Below are 20,156 nucleotides of genomic sequence, written 5' to 3'. Positions count from 1 at the left end.
CCCATTTGTAGCACCGCCTCATTCTGCAGGCTGCAGAAAGGTCCTTCTCCACCTCACGCCTATTCATTTAAATTACACTGGATCCCACAAAACTGAACGGAATAAACTTCACAGATGTCATCTTATTGAGTGCCGGGTAAAATCAATTCTTTTAATTTTTATATACCTAGCTTTGCAATCATTGCAGTGATTCTCAAACTTGATATATCAACTACAACAACTAACTAAAACAAATGTAGTGCAGCACATTTGAGTTTAGCGATTTAAACAATTCGTAAATACTGTACATTTTACAAACAGTCGTGCACATTGTAATTATTTACTCTTATTAAAGGTTTAGATGTTATAGACAGTACTTGCTAAAATGCTAATTTCCATTGTTTTAATACATCCCCGTGTCAGTCAATTCCAAAACGCATCTGTGGCTAAATTATATATAAATTCACAGAAAACTCACAATTGTCTCTCCTCGAAATTATTGGATATACACTGCTCACATGTGTTTACATACATTTCCGGGCATGCGCTGTTTTCGTCATCGTCACTGTTGCATGCTGGGAAATGTAGTTTTATGTACAATGGTTAATATTTATGGGGAGTTCCTCAATTCAATGGTCCGGCTCCAAAATTATTTTTGTAAATTATTTATTGAATTATTATTTCAAACAATATTTGTTGTGTTTTTTATAAATGTAAATGCAAATTTTTTTAGAGGATGTAATATTGTTAGTAGGCCTAAGTACATTTTTCCTCTTTGTTGTTTTCTTGTTTATATGTTTTGTACTCATGAACCTGTTTATTGATTTTTTTTTTAGTTATTTTACATTTGAATGAACATTTCTCTTTTTATTGTATGCAGCAATATACGAAAAACTCAATGATTCACATGCACCTGATATTAGTAACTCTCATGAAGCATCTGACAGTGTGTGTGTGTGTGTGTGTGTGTATGTATATATATATGTGTGTGTGTGTGTATATATATATATATATATAAATTTAATTAATAGAAATTCAATTATAACCATACCACTTTGATGATGAAATCGTAACTGAATTTCTAAGTAATTGATACATCCTAAAACATTTCTTAGTAATTTTACATCATACAATTTTTTTGCGATACATTTTAAAAATTTCCTTCAGCTTTCTATCATTTTTTTTTTGGGTTCAAATTACTGAAGATTTTGAATCTGAGATTTCCAATGTGAGACCTTTGGACCCCACTGTAGTGTGTTTAACAATCATTATCAATTGATCTGGTCAGGTGCATGTGGAGAGATGAGAGGGGTCTTGAAGCTGACAGTCCGTGTTGTGAGCTGCATTCACCGCAGGCTGTACTGTGGACGAAGACCACCAGCCCCATTAGGAGGAAGAATCCTCACCAATCATGATGACATCTTTCAGCATAACATGTGGTACAGATGTCGATGTTTGATGCATCATTCTCATTAGCTGCATTGAGAAACCTTTTTATTTTATTTCCATTTAGACAGTATAATTTATTTAAAAAAGCTTAGAGCTAATCAAAGTACTAACAGAAAAGAACCAAAATATATTCTGTCATTGTTTACTCACCCTCATATTATTCCAAACATGTATGATTTAGTTTTTTCTTCTGTGGGACACAAAAGCAAATGTTAGGCAGAATGTTCAGTCTAAGTATCCTCTCAATTAAAAAATGAATGGCGAGGCTGTCCATCTTTAACATTCTACCCAACATCTCGCTTTGTGTTGCACAGAAGAATAATGTTGTTTGGAGCAACATGAGGGTAAATTATGCCAGAATTGCCACTTTTTGGTCAGCAATCCCTTAAAAATTTAACTGCAAAAAAGTTGAAGATCAATACAAATGGGAAAAACAGTTGCAGCACTTAAAATATACACTTTCCATTATAACTCTATAATATAATATATCTCATCCCATATTATGACTGAAATAAATAAAAACAAATAAACATTTTGTTTTAGATTAAGAAGTGCAAATGCATATTGGTTTCATTAATCACCCAGTTGTTCTAATTCATTCTTTCGTATTGAAATGTTAGCCTTATCTGTTTTAACAAAACACAGAAAATAGGGGTGAGATGAGTAGTCAACTAGAATTAACGTTCATACTCTCCACTGTGCTCCAGGGATCATGTGCAGTGGACAGAAGAGGAGAGAGAGAGAGCCCGACAGAAGGCAGAGGAGAACTCTAAAGATAAGATTCCTGTGGAGGAGCAGAGTAAGCATTCAAAAGCCCAAACAAGTGTGGTAAATAACTTGTATATGTGGATGAATATCTTTTCTCTCTTTAGGCAAATATGACAGGAATGCTAATAAATACTGGGACAGATTTTATGAGGTGCACCAGAGCAAGTTCTTCAGAAACCGGAGATGGCTCTTCACTGAATTCCCAGAACTTCTACCTCCAGACGCTGTTGGGATTTGTAGCCCAGAGGAGAGGCAGGGCAGCGGGGTGGACTCCCAGTCAGAGTCTGAGGACAGATTAAAACACAAGCCCTGCGGTTTCAGTACACTAACCAGTGATACAGATGCATTCCCTGGACAGCACGCTGTTTTCAGGATACTAGAGGTGCTCTTGCCTTTATGTCATTATGCAAGAGCAATATCTTTGGTCTGGTTAAGGTTGAACATCTCTTGTTTAGCAGTATGATGTTTGATTCATGTGTTGTGCAGGTGGGCTGTGGTGCAGGTAACAGTGTGTTTCCCATCATCAACACCATCAGGTAATGGCTTCTGCTCTATAGACTGTAGTCAGGGTAGATGTGATTTAAAAACAATGTTCTGTGTGTTTAAAATATAAAGTAAATATATTTATGAGGATTTTGTAATGTTTGTTGTAATGTATCATGTACCATAATTTAATCATGATTAATCGTGATTGATCACAGAAAGCTGAGCGTTTTATTAATTTTATACCACGGGTCTGTTGAATGCTTGATTCTGATTGGTTGACAGACATTCTAAGGTGTGCAATTATTCCCCAGTAAACGCACGGCTATGAAGTAGTTCCAGGTCTTGACTGCATAACGGTTCCATATCACCTCGCCATATTACTTGCAAATTAAGTCCAATTCAAAGAGCCATACAGGCAACCACAGCAAAATAACCAATTAATACTAAGACATTGGCTAAGTACATCGAATAAGAACGACAAACAATGTCTATAATATCCTACATTTATGTAAATTTCAGTTGAAAAGCACCTTTGTGCTCCCTCTCTTTCGCCAACATCTCACTCACACGCTGACATTTCAACACACGAAACGAGACTCAACTTGTTCAATACAACAGTTTCTATTTTATCCGGAATATCTGTAGGAAGCACCCTCGCGCTCCTCACTCTCTTTTGCTCTCACACACACTCTGATATGTGGACACACATATACAAACGAAAACAGAGCCGTCATGTCAGCGCGCACCTGCATCTCAGTGGGGTTGAAAACAGGTGTTAAGGTTTCCAACAAAAAAAATATTGTGACGAGGAGGAGGGCGTGGCTGGGATGAGAGAATTCATGCCCAGCGCTGAGTTGCCCAATCAACGGGAGAGAAATAACAAGAGAAGTCGGGGATGCCAGTCTTTTTGATTGTTAATCCGGTTGCTGCTTCCTCCTTTCCCGATAAACGAGAGGCTTGTCTGCCACACTGGTGATGAAACCCGGGACTGGAGACCCCTCGCCGCTGACGGAGGATCGTGACGCTGAGGAGAGGAGTGGTTCAATGGTACTGGAGGAGTTCGCCAGGAGACGGAGGAGAGGCTGCAGTCCACCAGGAAGTGGAGGAACTGCTGCCATCTGCCAGGGGACAGAGGAGCCACTGCCAGACGCCAAGAGGTGGAATCCAGTGTCATCGCCTGGCTGGAGTGCTGGCTGAGGACCGAAATGGCGGCATGCTCGGGAACCAGATTCCTCTTTTTTTTCTCTCTCTCTCTCCCTCTCTCCCGTTATCTTTCTCTTTCTTCTCCCTCCCCTAGTCCTACCCAGGAAGACCAGCTGGCAACGGAATGTCCAAAGGGGCAACTCCTTCCCTCCAGGAAGGGGGGCAAGTCTCACTGGAGGTTTCCCCTGCAGGACTTGCCCAACCAGCGGGAGAGAGATAAAAGGAGGAGCCGGGGACGCCAGTGAGAGAGAGAGATAGAGACGCACACAGCAGTGTTTTGTGTGTGTGCTTTTGTTATGTTCATTTCAATGTTTTATATTGAATAAAAGTATTTTTGTTTATTGTTTATCCGGTTCCTGCTTCCTTCACAGCTATATACAAAAATGGCAACACTCGCTGCTGCTGCTGCTGATAAGTGTGCTTAAACTTAAACTAAGCAATGTTACTTCTGACGAGAGCTGCAACAAATAAAGTTAATTCCACATGTGATCTCACTCAGTTTCTCTCTTTTTGGATCACTCAAACACAAACTGACACACAAACGCACATGCACATCACATTACCTTGTTACTCCAGTAAGTGCTCCAGTAAAGCAGCGCAAGCCATACAATCCTCCCTTGCTAGTTCTAAAGTGAAGTCTTCGAAGTAGCAACGAAGGCTCAGACTTTATCAAAGCAAGAGGCTGAATCTGTGGCAGAAGAAAGTAGTAGTAGTAGTAGTAGTCCTTTATTGTCACATAGTAAACCAGTGAAATTGGCCATCGACCTGTCCATACAAACATACATATGACAAGGGGATAGACAGGACAGGAAGACAGGGAATTAGAAGAAATACAGCATGACATGAGGAGAGGAGAGGAGAAAAAAAGGCAGCCCCCAGACTATGCTCCTTAAGAAGTACAGTGTGGGAACAGGGAAAAAAAACACCTCAGCAACATTAGCACATATTCAGTACACTCTACAACATGAACAAGACTTGCAACAGGGGAGGGGATTGGGGGGTGGAGGTGGCCCAGCACAGGCAAGCAGCCATCCGGACCTGCAGCCATGTTCGGCGCTGGTCACAGACCCGCCTGTCAGACTGGGGGTACAAAGCGGCAAGGCGAGGGATAGGGTATCGGGCGGATGATTGCATATCTGTATATATGTGTAAGAGTTCATGTGTGTGTAGGCCTGGAGAGTCGCTATGCCAGCATCTAATCTAGGTGCCTCAGTCCGCAGGGTTGTCATAGCGATACACAGCAAGTTGCCATGGAGACAACCTTGATCAGGTCCCAGACATAGTCAACAATCACCAGGTGTCTGGGGAGTCGGGAAGGAACGCGAGAGTGGCTCACTGCAGTGCTCTTCCGGGGAGTTGTTGTTCCAACAGCGGCCTTGGCCAAGGCCAGTGCTGGTTGAGGGCGGCCGAAACAGATAAGATTGGGATTGTTTGGTCTTAAGGAGAGTAGCCGCATTCTAGTTTACACGGCTATTCTCCTGGTCCATTTTGGTCTCTGAAACGATCCATTTGCCTTTGCAAAGCTGTGAGCTTCTCCATGATGTTATCCGTATTTTGGTTCATAGACCCAGTCTGAGTGCAGACAGCTCTGCCCACTGTTTCAATCATGACGGGCAGCCTTGTGAGGCTTTGGACAGCTGTCACCGTCTTCTTAACTCCTCGATAAACCAGGCAATGCCTAATCCAATCAGCAGAAGACCTGTTATCATGGTACCGAATAGGTAGATATCTTACGTCCTCCACGGAAAGAGCCGCCAGACACACGACCCGCCACCTCTCCCACGCGTCCATCGTGTAGCCAGCTGTGAACGTTCTGTCAGGGCAGACAGGTTCCCCCGAACCCAAGCTTCTCGTCGAGAAGATGGTGTCAATTGCGTTGAGAGACCAGTTGATCAAATCCATGATGACTTAGTTCCACTCACAACAGCGTTTTAGGGACGAAAACCAGAAAATAACTTGAGATTTAATCCTGAATGATGACATAAGGTGTGGTAACTGTGGTATAAGCTGAATAATTGATTCTGGCCCATTGAGTTATTGAAAAATATTGCACACCTTAGGTGTAACGGCCACTGCACTGCACATCGTGGCCACATTACATTACAACTTCGGGTGTGCATTATTTTCAATAATTGAACAGTCCCTCGTCAATTATTCCTTACATATATATACTGTATATCTCAGTTGCATGCAGTGCATGAACCAGTTACCCCTTCAATCCTTGACAACTGTCACTCGCGTCTGGTTTAGACGGGGTGTTAGTCAACATAGGCCATTTTTCAATCACACTTTTTCTGTTATGTTTCTTGCATACCTTTTTATTTAGAAGCTGCATTCAACGGACAGCGCAGGAAAGTTGTCAATTTGTCTGCTTGTTTGAAGAAAATAATGTCATTCTGATTCTTCGCTGTAAATCATCCCCGGATTCCAGACTGCTTGCTCTGCCTGTGATTGGGATATGTCCCACTGTTCATCATAGCCTCAGGTAGAGATGGAAACACAAAGCTGTGAAGGTGCAGATTGCTGATGGCCAACCCCCATTCAATGGACAGCACAAGAAAGTTGTCAATTTGTCTGCTTGTTTGAAGAAAATAATGTAATTCGGATTCTTCACTGTAAATCATCCCCGGATTTCAGACTACTTGCTCTGCCTGTGATTGGGATATCAGGTAGAGAAGGAAACAAAGCTGTGAAGGTGCAGATTGCTGATGGCCAACCCCCAAGGTGAAAATGAAATTTGATTGGTCAGACTTTCTGTCACTCTGCTGTCACTCTGTCACTCTGCAAACACATTGTTAAATAAATGGCGGAAAGGGCATTTCATAATTTGAGAAATATTTCCATCTCAATTTATGGCACCACTTTTATGAAGGTTTGAAGGGGCTGACTGCATGACATTGATCTCTGGAGGGGAAAACTTGGATGTAAATTAAGGAATGTTTCTCTCCTTGAAACTGTTGTGAAAGGAAAGCCCCCAGAGCCGAGTCAGAAGTGTCTATCTGTAAGATAAAGGGATTGGAGAAAAGTAGTGCGTGAAGTAGGGATTTGGACATTAGGGCTTTCTTCAGGGCCTGCAATAAAGCTTTAGCCTCTGTTCATCTTACTTTCTCAGACTTCTCCTTCTTGGTCAGGTCTGTAAGCGAGCAAGCTAAAGAGAAGTTAGGCACAAAGCATCGATAGTATCTGGCCAAACCCATAAAGGCACACACCTGGGTCTTGGTTGTCGGTCATGGTAAATCCTGTACGGCCTTAATTTTTTCCTCTTGGGGCATGACTGCACTGAGGCCAATTCAAAATCCCAGGTAGCATGTCACGGAAAACCCTGCTAACACTTCTTGGGGTTGACTGTAGGTCCAGCCCCACGCAGCGGCAACAACTCCTCTCAGAGATGGTGGAGATGATCCTCCCAGCTCTCCGAAAGGACTACAACATCATAAATGTAAGCGGCTACATGGGGCAGTGCAGCCGGAGGATGATATCCATCAACCATTGGAAGGTGGCTTGTGCCCAGTGCAGCCCAAATAGAAGGACCCGGTACTGCCAGTGGCCACTACGGATGGAAAAGCCTTGGGCACCTGCCTGTTACGCTTTGTGAGGTACAGCGTGGATATGAAACGGGCCCTTTATAACCACTTGATGAGTTCATCCACTCGTGACAAGGGGTAGCCATCGTAGCTGGAGATTTCATTGAGCTTCCGGAAATCATTACAAAACTTGAAGGTGTCATCGGGTTTGGGGACCATGACGATAGTGCTGGACCAGGAGTTGTGGGACTCCTTAGTAGCCCCAAGGTCCAGCATCCTTCTTGTTTCCTTCTCAATATCTTGTCAGCGAGCCTCTGAAACTCAAAAGGGCCACTGACAGCCAGTAATGGCAGGAGGTGTCCTGATGTGGTGTTGTATCACATCGGTTCGGCCCGGGGTATCTGAAAAAACATAGAAACTCATGATAAGTATGCTAGCCCTGGGTTGATGTAAAGCAATTGTTGATTGTGACCATTGTAATCCTACTACTTCTTTTATTAGCAGCACTTAACAAGGCACTGCTTGTAAGTATAGCATGATGTTGTATAAGTGCAAGTATTCTGATGGTGGATGGCGTGGTTGAGGAGCCGATAAAAACCTGTCCAGTCGTGACTCAACAGGAGGGGGACTGGAAAGTTCTTCACTATACCCACCTCCACAAATCAGAATCCTGGTTCAGCCTGGATGGACATGGCCCAGGCTGGAAAATAGTCAGTTTCACTGTGGACACAGGTGATGGGTAACAAGGTCTTTCCTGTCTTTCCGGCTGGGAGGAGTTGGCGCTGAGCCAGGGTGATGGAGCTGCTGGAGTGAATGAGAGCCTGGACCCATATTCCATCAACATACACCTCCTTCACTGGAGCTTGTGGAGGGGTTTTATTATGTATTCAGCATCTCGCCATCCAAGCCCATGGCACAAGTCTGTATAAATCAGTGGTTACGGGTTTGTCCTGGGGCCCCTCCACAGAAAACCGAGCCTCCAACTTTGAGGCGCCCCCTTGTAGTCGTCGTTCTGGAGAAGCTTTAAAGATAGGCCCCTTTCGTGCAACCAAAACATTCTGAGATGCTATTCTTCTCACCACAGTAGTACAGAGTGGTTATCTGAGTTACCGTAGACTTTGTCTGTTCGAACCAGTCTGGCCATTCTCTGTTGACCTCTCTCATCAACAAGGCGTTTTCATACACAGAACTGCTGCTCACTGGATGTTTTTTGTTTTTGGCACCATTCGGAGTAAATTCTAGAGACTGTTGTGTGTGAAAATCCCAGGAGATCAGCAGTTACAGCCAGTCTGGCACCAACAATCATTAATGTGATTATCTAACCAGTGAATCGTGTGGCAGCATTGTAGTGCATAAAATCATGCAGACATGGGCCAGAAGCTTCAGTTAATGTTCACATCAACCATCAGATTTGGGAAAAAAAATTATTTCAGTGATTTAGACCATGGCATGAGTTTTGGTGCCAGACAGGCTGGTTGGAGTATTCTGTAACTGCTGATCTCCTGGAATTTTCACACAAATCGGTCTTTGCCAAATGGTGCCAAAAACAAGGTTTGGAATAATGTACAGATTTTGCTGTTTCAAAAGGAAATTAGTACTTTAATTCACCAAAGTGGCATTCAACTGATCACAAAGTATAGTCAGGACATTACTGATGTAAAAAACAGCACCATCACTATTTGAAAAAAGTCACTTTTGATCAAATCTAGACAGCAGCCATCACTCTAATGCCTTATCCTTGAGTAATCATGCTACATTGATCATTTGATACTAGAAAATTACTTGCCATTATATCAAACACAGTTGAAAGCTATTTGGTTCGTTAAATGAAGCCTAACATTGTGTTTGTTTTTGAGTTGCCACAGTATGCAATAGACTGACATGTCTTAATGTCAAAATTAGGTCAAAAATGGCAAAAAAGAAAAAGGTTACTTTAGAAACGTGTAAGTCAATTGTTGTTTTGAGGAATTAAGGCTATACAATGCTTGCAGTTGCCAAAAAAAAATAAAAATGAAGATTTCATGCCACGGTGTACACTACAGTCTTCAAAGACAAAGGACATCTGACTCTAACAAGGACAGACAGAGATGTGGAAGTTCAGATGTACAACTAAACAAGAGGATAAGTACATCAGAGTCTCTAGTTTGAGAAATAGATGCCTCACATGTCCTCAGCTGACAGCATCATTGAATTCTACCCGCTCAACACCAGTTTCATGTACAACAGTAAAGAGAAGACTCAGGAGGCCTTATGGGAAGAATTGCAAAGTAAAATACACTTTTGAAACAGAAAAACAAAAAGAAAAGGTTAGAGTGGGCAAAGAAACACAGACATTGGACAACAGATAATTGGAAAAGAGTGTTATGGATCTTAACCCCATTGAGCTTTTGTGGGGTCAGCTAGACTGTAAGGTGCGTGAGAAGTGCCCGACAAGACAGCCACATCTATGGCAAGTGCTGCAGGAAACGGGCTGAAATGTCACCTGAGTATCTGGACAAATTAATACAGTAAAAAACAGACAATAAATTAAACAGTATTAAACAAGAGAGAATACAAAGCTGTAAGACAATGGATCTGTTTTTACAAAACGAATTACTGTACAAAGAATTGATATAATATGTGTTCTTTATGTATACACCTACAGTTATTGCACAGGATAAAGTAGACATTTTAATATAGTTATTAAAATTGTTATTTTTGGGGGGCATTTCGCCTTTTAATTTACAAGACAACATATAGAGACAGGAAAGGCTCTTGAAAAGAGGATGGGAACATGACACAGACTGGACTCCGAGAGCTTCTACAACACAGCTCTAACATTTTCCATTCTCACTATTCAATTTTCTAATATGAGACTGATAATCAATCAGCTGTCAAACAAAAACTTATTGAGACTAGCAATATGCAGATGCACTGTGGTCACTCTGAGTTTGATGTCATTTGTAGGGGCAGTAAGATGTTTCTGTACTGCTGTGACTTCTCATCTCGTGCTATCGAGCTCGTCAAGGTAAATTCTGTCACATGTCTCTGATCTTCACCATATAATTATACATGCCACCAACCTACCTTTGCAGCACACAGAGTCCAACCCAGAGTGTCACCCCATTTATAGTGAATATTGCTCATTGTCATTACTGTAATGTGAAAAAAAATCATGATACTGTACTGCAAAAAATTCTGTTCTATTTTTTAATGTGAAAAAATCTCATTGTCATTTTATGTGTAAATCTCACTGCAATAAGAAAAAATCAAATTTTGTTACTGCATTGTGAAAAAAATCATATTCTTACTGCAATGCAGATAAATCTCATTCTTGAGATTGTCCCACGTTAACATAGGTACAGGTATGTTACCCTGTTAAACCATTAAAATGACTTTTAAACTAAATTAATTAGACATCGATGAAATAAAGCAAGTTAATAATGTTACCAACAATTTTTTATAATGTGCAAAACATCTTCTCTTCACTCCTTGGCTATTCACATTGAACAAATCTGCTAAAAAAGCCATTTAAATTATTCACATGCATGCGCACATCTTCAGTTAACACGATCCACACCGGTGGCATTCATTGGCTAGGCATCAACCAATAAAACGACTTCATTGACCCCTCCCCCACTGAACACCGGTCTTGTTCTCTCGCATCAGGATTTTACAAGTTTTGCAAAAGTAGTTGCAAAAGTCAAGGCGTAAAGATTTAAAATTGTAATGCCAATTTGTGGTTGTACTGTGAAAATGTATTAAGTTAATGTGTAATACAAGTGTATAATAATGTGAATGTCATTTTACACATTTGTGACTATTTGTCTACAATTGTGAATTCAGAACACAAGCTTTGAATTATTGTCTGTGAGTGCAGATTGCAACATTCAACTTCAAATTTTTATTTTATAAGTTTTCGCATCTTTGCTGTAAGTGTAAAGGTGCAGTATGTAAGATTCAGAAACACTTGTTATTAATGACACCTGTGCCCATTAAGTGAACTGCAGCCAGCTACATGTTGTTCATTCTCGTGCACATGCACACACACACTTCATAGGGACATGATTCAGTGAGCATCCAAAACACCGGCATCATGCTGTAAGATGAGGCAGCATAATTAAAATTACACGGTTATAATTGTTTTACTACAAACTTTGAGACTATATTTTAGATTTGACTCTCCAGTGCTGGAAAAAGGCTAAAACAAAGTGTGGATATATGTCTGACTATGCAAAACTGTAGTTTGACATAATCACTTTTATTTGCATGATACATTGACTGCATTTATACTATAGCCTATGTTGACGTTAGCTAGCCAGCTTTATCAATAGCTATTAGCTAAATTTGGTTGATGATTTATTTTCAATAGCTGTTTATAAAATTGACTGTATGTTATAAATATGTTGACACAATTCAGTATTGATGTGATTCATCACAACTGTCATTTTGAGATATCGATGCGCTATTGATTTATAATAATAGATTGTATATATTTTCTGTATAACCAAGTTACATTACACTAATGAATGGAGCTTTTTGCATTATCTTGAACATTGTCTAGCATTCATTTCATGTGTTATTGTAGTTTACCTTGCGGAATAATTACAGATTAACATTGTTTATTACAGTCACTATGCAGATAAGATCAAGTTAGCTAAAATTACACAGATCAATACTTATGGCACTATATTTAACAAGCTTTGCAGTTTTGATCCCCAAAGCCAAACAAAGGTTCCTCCAGGAATCAAATGCCCTGCTGATGTTCACTACAGTCATGGCCAGAAGTATTGGCAGTGACATATATTTTGTGTTTCGCAAAGTTTTCTGCTTCAGTTGTTGTGGTGTTGTTTCACATTGTTTCTTGATTATTGTGCAGAGTGATCGGATGCATTTTAAATAATTGCAAAAAGCTTCATAGGCCAAAAAATAAAATAAAATACTTTATCACAAAACCCCCAAATTTCACTGGTTTTTGGCCGTGGCACAAAATGACCAGCCAACATCATTTCACTAATCATATCAGCAGCACCTGGGAAAGTGTGAACGAGTACTAGTCAGGTGAAATCACTCGATCATTCTGATTGGATTATAAGAGCAGACTGATTGCTATAAAAGGAGGGAAGACGTGCTTCCAATCATTGTGTTCTTGTTAGCAATGGTTACCTCTAAAGAAAGACGTGCAGCCATCATTGTTTTGCATCAAAATGGCCTCACGTGCAAGGAAATTGCTGCAAAGAATATTGCACCTGAAAGAACCATTTACCGGATCATCAAGAACTTAAAGGAGAGAGGTTCAACTGCAGTGAAGAAGGCTTCAGGACGTCCCAGAGTGTCCAGCAAGCGCCAGGACCGCCTCCTCCTGAGGAGTCGGCTACGGAATCGTGTCACCACCAGTGCAGAGCTTGCTCAATATTGGGAGCAGGTGAGGTGAAGACTTTTGGACAATGGCCTGGTGTCAAGAAGGGAAGCAAAGAAGCCACTTCTCTCCAAGAAAAACATCAAGGACAGACTGAAATTCTGCAGGAAGTACAAGGATTGGACAGCAGAAGACTGGTGCAAAGTTATTTTCTCTGAAGCCCCATTCCGACTGTTTGGGACATCTGGAAAATTGTTAGTCCAGAGAAGAAAAGCTGAACACTACCATGAGTCCAGTGTCATGCCAACAATGAAGCATCCTGAGACCAAACATGTGTGGGGTTTCTTTTCTCCAAGGGAGTGGGGGCTCTCGCAATTCTGCCCAAAAACACTGCCATGAATAAAGAATGGTATCAAAACATCCTGCAAGAGCAACTTCTCCCAACGATCCGGGAGTAATTTAATGATGATCCGTGCATTTTCCAGCATGATGGAGCACCATGTCACAGGGTAAGAATGATAATGAAGTGGCTCTGTGATCATTACATTGAAATTTTGGATCAGTGGCCAGGCAACTCCCCGGATCTTAATCCCATAGAGAACCTGTGGTCATAGAGAACCTGTGGTCAAGCAATGCCCACATATTGTGATCAACTCCGAGCACTATTAAGGCAAGAATGGATCGCCATCAGTCAGGATTTGTCCCAAAAGCTGATATATAGCATGCCAGAGTGAATTGAGGTTATGAAGAACAAGGGTCAACACTGTAAATATTGACTCTTTGCATATATTGAATGTTTTTGCCAATAAAAGCCTTTAAAACTCGTGAAATGCTTATCATTGTTTTACAGAATACCATAGAAACATGTGAAAAATTATCTACAAATACTGAAGCAGCAAACTTTGCAAAACACAAAATGTATGTCACTGTCAATACTTTTGGCCACGGCTGTAGTTTTCGCTCGACCACGATCACATTCCTGCTTAACCAGATGGGATTCAGTAGCTAATTTAAAAAATGCTTTGGCTTACTCGGAGTTTGTGTAGGAGTCGGTGTTGTGCTGGGAGCATCATGTGTGCTTCATCCTAAAAGTTATTTCATAATTTGAAATTTCATTAAAGCAATTAAATCTCATAAAATTCCTTAATTTCCTAATTGTGATATAATATACATAATTTAATTCCTGTAAGTCCAACACTAAAATATACCAGTAAATCCGAGCAGAAGTCATTTGAGGACAATAGCATATGTCTTTCCCTTACAGGAGCATCCAGACTGTGATCCTTCAGTGTGTCATGCATTTGTGCGGGATATCTGTGACACAACGTCCCTGTTTCCCTTCCCTCCTGAGAGTCTGAACGTTATTCTAGTGGTCTTTGTGCTCTCTGCCATCCACCCTGAACGGTATGAGAAAGTCACACACTTGCACTCGTTCTCATTACTGATATGCAAAAAAAAAAAAGTACAATCGTTTTTTTTTTTTGATTGCTCATATCTTAAAATGCATAAAGACGTTTTAAAACTTTTTAACTTTTTTGCCATACATGTACGACTTTTTGTAAACAACAATATGACGTCACTGTGTGTCACTGTGAGCAACAACTTGCTACAAATAAATAAACAAGTAAATCGTTTAGCCTAAGTTTTCAATGCCAGTAAACTTACAGTTGAAGTCAGAAGTTTACATACACTTAGATTGAAGTCATTAAAACTCATTTTTTAACCACTCCACAGATTTAATATTAGCAAACTATAGTTTTGGCAAGTCGTTTAGGACATCTACTTTGTGCATGAAACAAGTAATTTTTCCAACGATTGTTTCACTTTTATTTGACTATATCACAATTCCAGTGGGTCAGAAGTTAACTGTGCCTTTAAGCAGCTTGGAAAATTCCAGAAAATTATGAGCTTCTGATTGGTGGTGTACTGAATTGGAGGAGTACATGTGGATGTATTTTAAGGCCTACCTTCAAACTCAGTGCATCTTTGCTTGACATCATGGGAAAATCTAAAGAATTCAGCCAAGACCTCAGAAAAAATATTGTGGACCTCCACAAGTCTGGTTCATCCTTTTGGAGCAATTTCACCTGGAGGTACCACGTTCAACTCTACAAACAATAGTACGCAGGTATAAACACCATGGGACCACGCAGCCTTCGTACAGCTCAGGAAGGAGACATATTCTGTCTCCTAGAGATGAAAATAGTTTGGTGTGAAAAGTGCAAAGAACCTTGTGAAGATGCTGGAGGAAACAGGTAGACAAATATCTATATCCACAGTAAAACAAGTCCTATATTGACATAACCTGAAAGGATGCTCAGCAAGGAAGAAGCCACTGCTCCAAAACCACAATAAAAAAGCCAGACTGCAGTTTGAATGTTCAAATGGGTACAAAAATCGTACTTTTTGGAGAAATGTCCTCTGGTCTGATGAAACAAAATGGCCATAATGACCATTGTTATGTTTGGAGGAAAAAGGGTGAGGCTTGCAAGCCAAAGAATACCATCCCAATCGGCTAGCATGGGGTGGCAGCATCATGTTGTGGGGGTGCTTTGCTGCAGGAAGGACTGGTGCACTTCACAAAATAGATGACATCATGAGGAAGGACAATTAAGTGGATATATTGAAGCAACATCTCAAGACATCAGCCAGGAAGTTACAGCTCTGTCACAAATGGGACTTCCAAATGGACAGTGACCCCAAGCATACCTCCAAAGTTGTGGCAAAATAGCTTAAGAACAACAAAGTCACAGTATTGGAGTGTCCATCACAAAGCCCTGACCTCAATCCGATAGAAAATTTGTGGGCAAAACTGAAAAATCATGTGCGAGCACGGAGGCCTACAAACCTGACTCAGTTACACCAGTTCTGTCTGGACGAATGGGCCAAAATTCCAGCAACTTAATGTGAGAAGCTTGTGGAAGATTACCCAAAACGTTTGACCCAAGTTAAAGGCAATGCTACCAAATACTAACAAACTGTATGTAAACTTCTGACTTGATGAAAGTTGAAAAATATAAAAGTAAAAACTGAAATAAATAATTCTCTCTACTATTATTCTGACATTTCACATTCTTAAACTAAAGTAGTGATCTTAACTGACCTAAGAGAGGGAATGTTTTCTATGATTAAATGTCAGGAATTGTGAAAAACTGAGTTTAAATGTATTTGGCGTAAGGTGTATGTAGACTGCTTACCTCAACTGTAGTTTCTCTTTCACTATGTGGCCCCATTTCTTTTTGGACCAAACGACTTACTTAATTATTTATTTATTTGTGGCAAGCTGTTGCTCACGATGACTTCACAGTTACATAATTTTGTTGTTTACAAAAAGTCATGGAAGTACGCCAAGAATCGTGCAAACGCCTTTATGCATTTTTAATGATATGAGCAATCAAACATAGTTGCTCCGTTTTTTTGGGCCACCCTGTATATACTGTATAGATCATTTAAATTGTACAGAATAGTAGTGTTACTGTCTTTCAATTTATCCTGATTTGAATAAATCATTGTATTCATTTTAGTATTGTTTGCACTGTAATATAACAAAAATGACTGTATCACAGTATTGCGAATCTGAGGAGAATCACCATTGAGAATGGTGAGAATTCTAGAAATCTCAAAGGTAAAATGTTCAGATGCTGTATGACAGTAAAGAGACTTTTGTCATCACATACAAACGTGCAAAAAAAAAACAAAAAAAAAATGTGTTGAACAACTTTTGTAGCTTCACAAGGGACTGAGTAATTTTGTGGTTATTGTCTCTAAACATTTCTGTTATAAATACAAGATTAACCCTCACCTGGTTTCGTTCTGCAGAGTTCAAGATGTGGTGAATTGTTTAGCTGGATACCTGAAGCAGGGAGGGATTATGCTCTTCAGAGACTATGGCAGATATGATCTGTCACAACTGAGATTGAAAAAGGGTGATAATGTCTTCTTTGATATATTAAACTTTTAACATATTGGACATGTAAATGATAGATAGTGATGCTTGTATACCATGTATGACCAGTCATGCACTTTCTGTAGGTCAGTGTTTATCTGAAAACTTCTATATACGACAGGATGGAACATGTGTGTATTTCTTCACAAAAGGTAGAACCATTTAAGCACATTTTAGAGATTGAAATCTATGACTTCCAACATTCATGCTGCAAGGTTGTGATCTCTCCACAGATGAGGTTCATCAATTGTTCTCCAATGCTGGTTTGGAGGCGATTCAGAATTTGGAGGACAGGAGAGTGCAGGTAAACAGAGGAAAGAAGGTGGTCATGCACAGAGTGTGGATGCAAAGCAAATACCGGAAACCTTATCTGTTTTAGCGTCTGTAAAGCAGATAACACTGTGCTCTCTGAGAGAACTGGGCTGAAGGTCTTGGCAGACAAAAACACAAAGACTTTTTCAGATTTTAAATGACATTACCTTTGTGAGAGACTTCAAGAATAACTCATGATGAAGAGTACAATGTAAAAACATGAAGAAAGTCATTTGTTTTGGAGGAGATCAAAGAACAGTCTGTGTTACTAAGAAATGACTGGCATCCCACGAATAGTTTTGAGACTGGACAATTATCATTACCGGAGTCATGAAAATGGTTTGTTATGCATAAGTGAACAGAGAATATTTTAGCATTGGTAATTAATGAATTTTACATAATATGATAACATTTTCAAGATCACTTTTTTTTTTGCACTGAAATATTATTTAGCTTTTTTTTTTTGCAACAAATGTGCAAACCTTTCATTTTCACTGATGGGGTAATTCACTGCTTGCATTGGTATTGTTAACACATTTTTAAATGCATTTATTCCTCAAACATCTACATTTTCCAACTTTGAGTTGTGGTGTATTGATATAATGTTTTAGTTTTAATAATTTGTTACATATATGGACTGGCAGACTGGTGTACAAGGATGTACTGTACATTTGTGATTTTTTTTTTTTACTGCAAAAATACTCTATGCATAATGAGCAAATCAGAGGTTTATCTTAAATAAAAAAGTTTCATTTCAAAATTTAGATTTTTCTTCATTATGATTTGATCGTCTGTCAATCATCTCTCTGTATAACTGCTCACTATATCTATTTATATGTTGAATCCAAGAAAAAACCCAGAATATGTTTTTTTTTTTTTTAACAACATATGAGTGAGTAAATGAAAGAGTAAAAGTACATTTTCCATGTTTAGGTGAACTACTTTAACTGGTGACTCACTTTTAACACAAACCTGACAAAACATACTCAATTATGTGAATTAATTAAAGACGTAAAGAAATGATTTAGAAAATCGATTTTGAATTATTACCTAATAATATTTGCATTGTCCTTGTCAAAACCTAAAAGCACAATAGAAGCCACAAGTCACAGGTCTTGCCATGTTCTAGTTCTGATCTGGGTGATGACGATCTACTTTGTGTGTGTATTTATAGATCATTTTCTAAAAAGCTCCTTCAAAAGCCTGCCAGATTACCACATTCATTCAATTCCTTTATAATATGCACACATCCGCTCTCTATCTTAAGCCTGGCATGCTGAAAACGGCTCCGTTAATGTTTTCACATTCAAAATTATGAATCACATACTGTACACGGGGGCGAAGATGCCAGGGGGGATGGGGGGGATGTAACCCTAATCAAAACAAGCAAGTACAACCCCCTCATTATTTACAGTATATGATCAGTGGAAATATATAAATGCTTCAGGCTGCAACTATGGGATTAAAATCCCGGCAAAAATAATAAGCGCAAAAATAAATAAAAAGCGCAGATCAAAATAATTAGTGCAGATCAAAAAATAACAAGCATGAATAAAAAATATATAAACACATTTAAAATATGCTGCAAAAAAATACAAAATAAAACAACAGAAAAATCAAAGTCATCAGAATTGCAAACAAAATTATGTTTTCCTTGATTATATTGCTGACAATTTTGCACATATTTATTTATTTTTTTGTTCGCTTACACTGCTTTTTTCTTTGCTTTTGTTTCCAAGTTCTGCGCTTGGTTTTCCAAAACTTGTGAGTAGAGTTTCATGTAAATCAGGGTGTTTTGCATCGCTATTGGTTCACTAGTTCTTAATCGACAGTTCCGCCTCTAGCCAATCATTGGAAGAGGAGAGGTGATGTCACTCCAGTGCAACCCCCGACGGCTCCTGCTCAACATTATATTATTTGTGGTTGATAGATACGCTGCTTATGTTTGTTTGGAGTATTTTCTGCCAGCTCTAGGAAACAATGTGTTGTCCGAGTAGGCCATTACCATAGTCCGTTAACACATGCATAGAGTCAGCTGAATTTAGTTTGCGGAATCTTTAGGCATTATTTAAGACTTCTTTGTTTGTAGGTTATTGGCTGCATATTTAAAACAAATATAATTTTTTTTTTTTTTTTAAATCAAGGCTGGGTTGGTGTTCATGTTTGTTGCATGTTTTTACTAGCTGTACCAATGTAGTCGCGAGTTCAGAACCCAACTTGATCTGCTTTTACATGTTGCTGAATGTGCCATTATGTACTGATCCTACGTTCATTGGCACGGCTACATGTAGTTTCTTTTTCCACGATACTGCAGCGAAATCAGAAACAAGGGACCAAGCGTCCCCACGTCAGTAAATAATGCAATAAATTTGGCTTGACTTGGACGGTCTTTATTCACAAATAGTCTTTAGGGACCGTCTCTAAAGACACAGGCAACATATTCAAAACATTTCCATAACATAGTATACAACTTCAGTAACATTTGAAGCAAATGACTTACAGGCATACAGCCAACTCCAAAGTGTGCATGTAGGTGTCAGCAATAAAGCACACCTTTTAGAATTTTTGAAATGATAAAATAAAATAAAAAATTATATGTAAGCATTTCTATATTCATCAGTATTGTAATAGTCCTTGATGTCGGATCTGGATTTTATTTTATGGAAAATCGAATCAAGTTGGATTCTGAACTCGCGACTACATTTTTACAGATAGTAAAACGTGCATCAAACATCCACACCAACCCGGCCTTGTTTTTTTTTATTTTTTATATTTTTTTTTAGATAAGCAGCCAATAACATACAAACAAGAAAGTTTTAAATAATGCCTAAACTAAATACTCCACTAATTAAATTCAGCTAACTCGATGCATGTGTTAACGGACTAATGTCCTACTCGTAACACATTGTTTCCTAGAGCTGAACAAACTCAAAACAAACACAAGCAGCAAATCTATCAGCTGTTAGGACAGTCATTTCTGAGTGGCCCATCGGGGGTCTCCCAACAACTGAGTGTGAAGTATCGCGACATTGTTTCCAGAGTGCAACTAAAAGCTTATTTCATCTTTATCCCCTTTGGAAGCAGCAGCTGGCGCCTCCAAACGCACTGCAGAGGGCGATGAAGGTTTGTGTGTCTGTCCCAAATGTTGACA

The 20,156-nt window shown here is 39.4% G+C and overlaps 1 protein-coding gene across 1 annotated transcript; it reads left to right on the top strand.

The window, feature by feature from the left end:
• The first annotated feature begins 39 nt into the window (after positions 1 to 39).
• On the top strand, positions 40 to 17,724 carry mettl8 (methyltransferase 8, methylcytidine). The gene is made up of 10 exons (XM_052148827.1): positions 40 to 136; positions 1,268 to 1,418; positions 2,136 to 2,227; positions 2,301 to 2,578; positions 2,683 to 2,732; positions 10,356 to 10,416; positions 14,012 to 14,151; positions 16,567 to 16,673; positions 16,780 to 16,845; positions 16,927 to 17,724. Exons 2-10 carry the CDS (start codon positions 1,282 to 1,284, stop codon positions 17,070 to 17,072), a joined length of 1,077 nt encoding a protein of 358 aa, XP_052004787.1. The 5' UTR covers positions 40 to 136; positions 1,268 to 1,281; the 3' UTR covers positions 17,073 to 17,724.
• The last annotated feature ends 2,432 nt before the right edge of the window (positions 17,725 to 20,156 follow it).

The sequence above is a fragment of the Xyrauchen texanus genome, chromosome 18 (genome assembly GCF_025860055.1).
Source record: "Xyrauchen texanus isolate HMW12.3.18 chromosome 18, RBS_HiC_50CHRs, whole genome shotgun sequence".
NCBI lineage: Eukaryota > Metazoa > Chordata > Actinopteri > Cypriniformes > Catostomidae > Xyrauchen > Xyrauchen texanus.
The sequence above is the reverse complement of the archived record's forward strand: the minus strand, read 5'-3'. Positions and strand labels throughout refer to the sequence as shown.

Bases quoted from the DNA above. Each gene is read 5' to 3' on its own strand.
- mettl8 (XM_052148827.1), top strand. From the start codon at position 1,282: ATGAGAGGGGTCTTGAAGCTGACAGTCCGTGTTGTGAGCTGCATTCAC. The intron at 2,579-2,682 runs GTGCTCTTGCCT...TGTGTTGTGCAG, and splicing joins CTGTTTTCAGGATACTAGAG to GTGGGCTGTGGTGCAGGTAA. The intron at 10,417-14,011 runs GTAAATTCTGTC...TTTCCCTTACAG, and splicing joins GTGCTATCGAGCTCGTCAAG to GAGCATCCAGACTGTGATCC.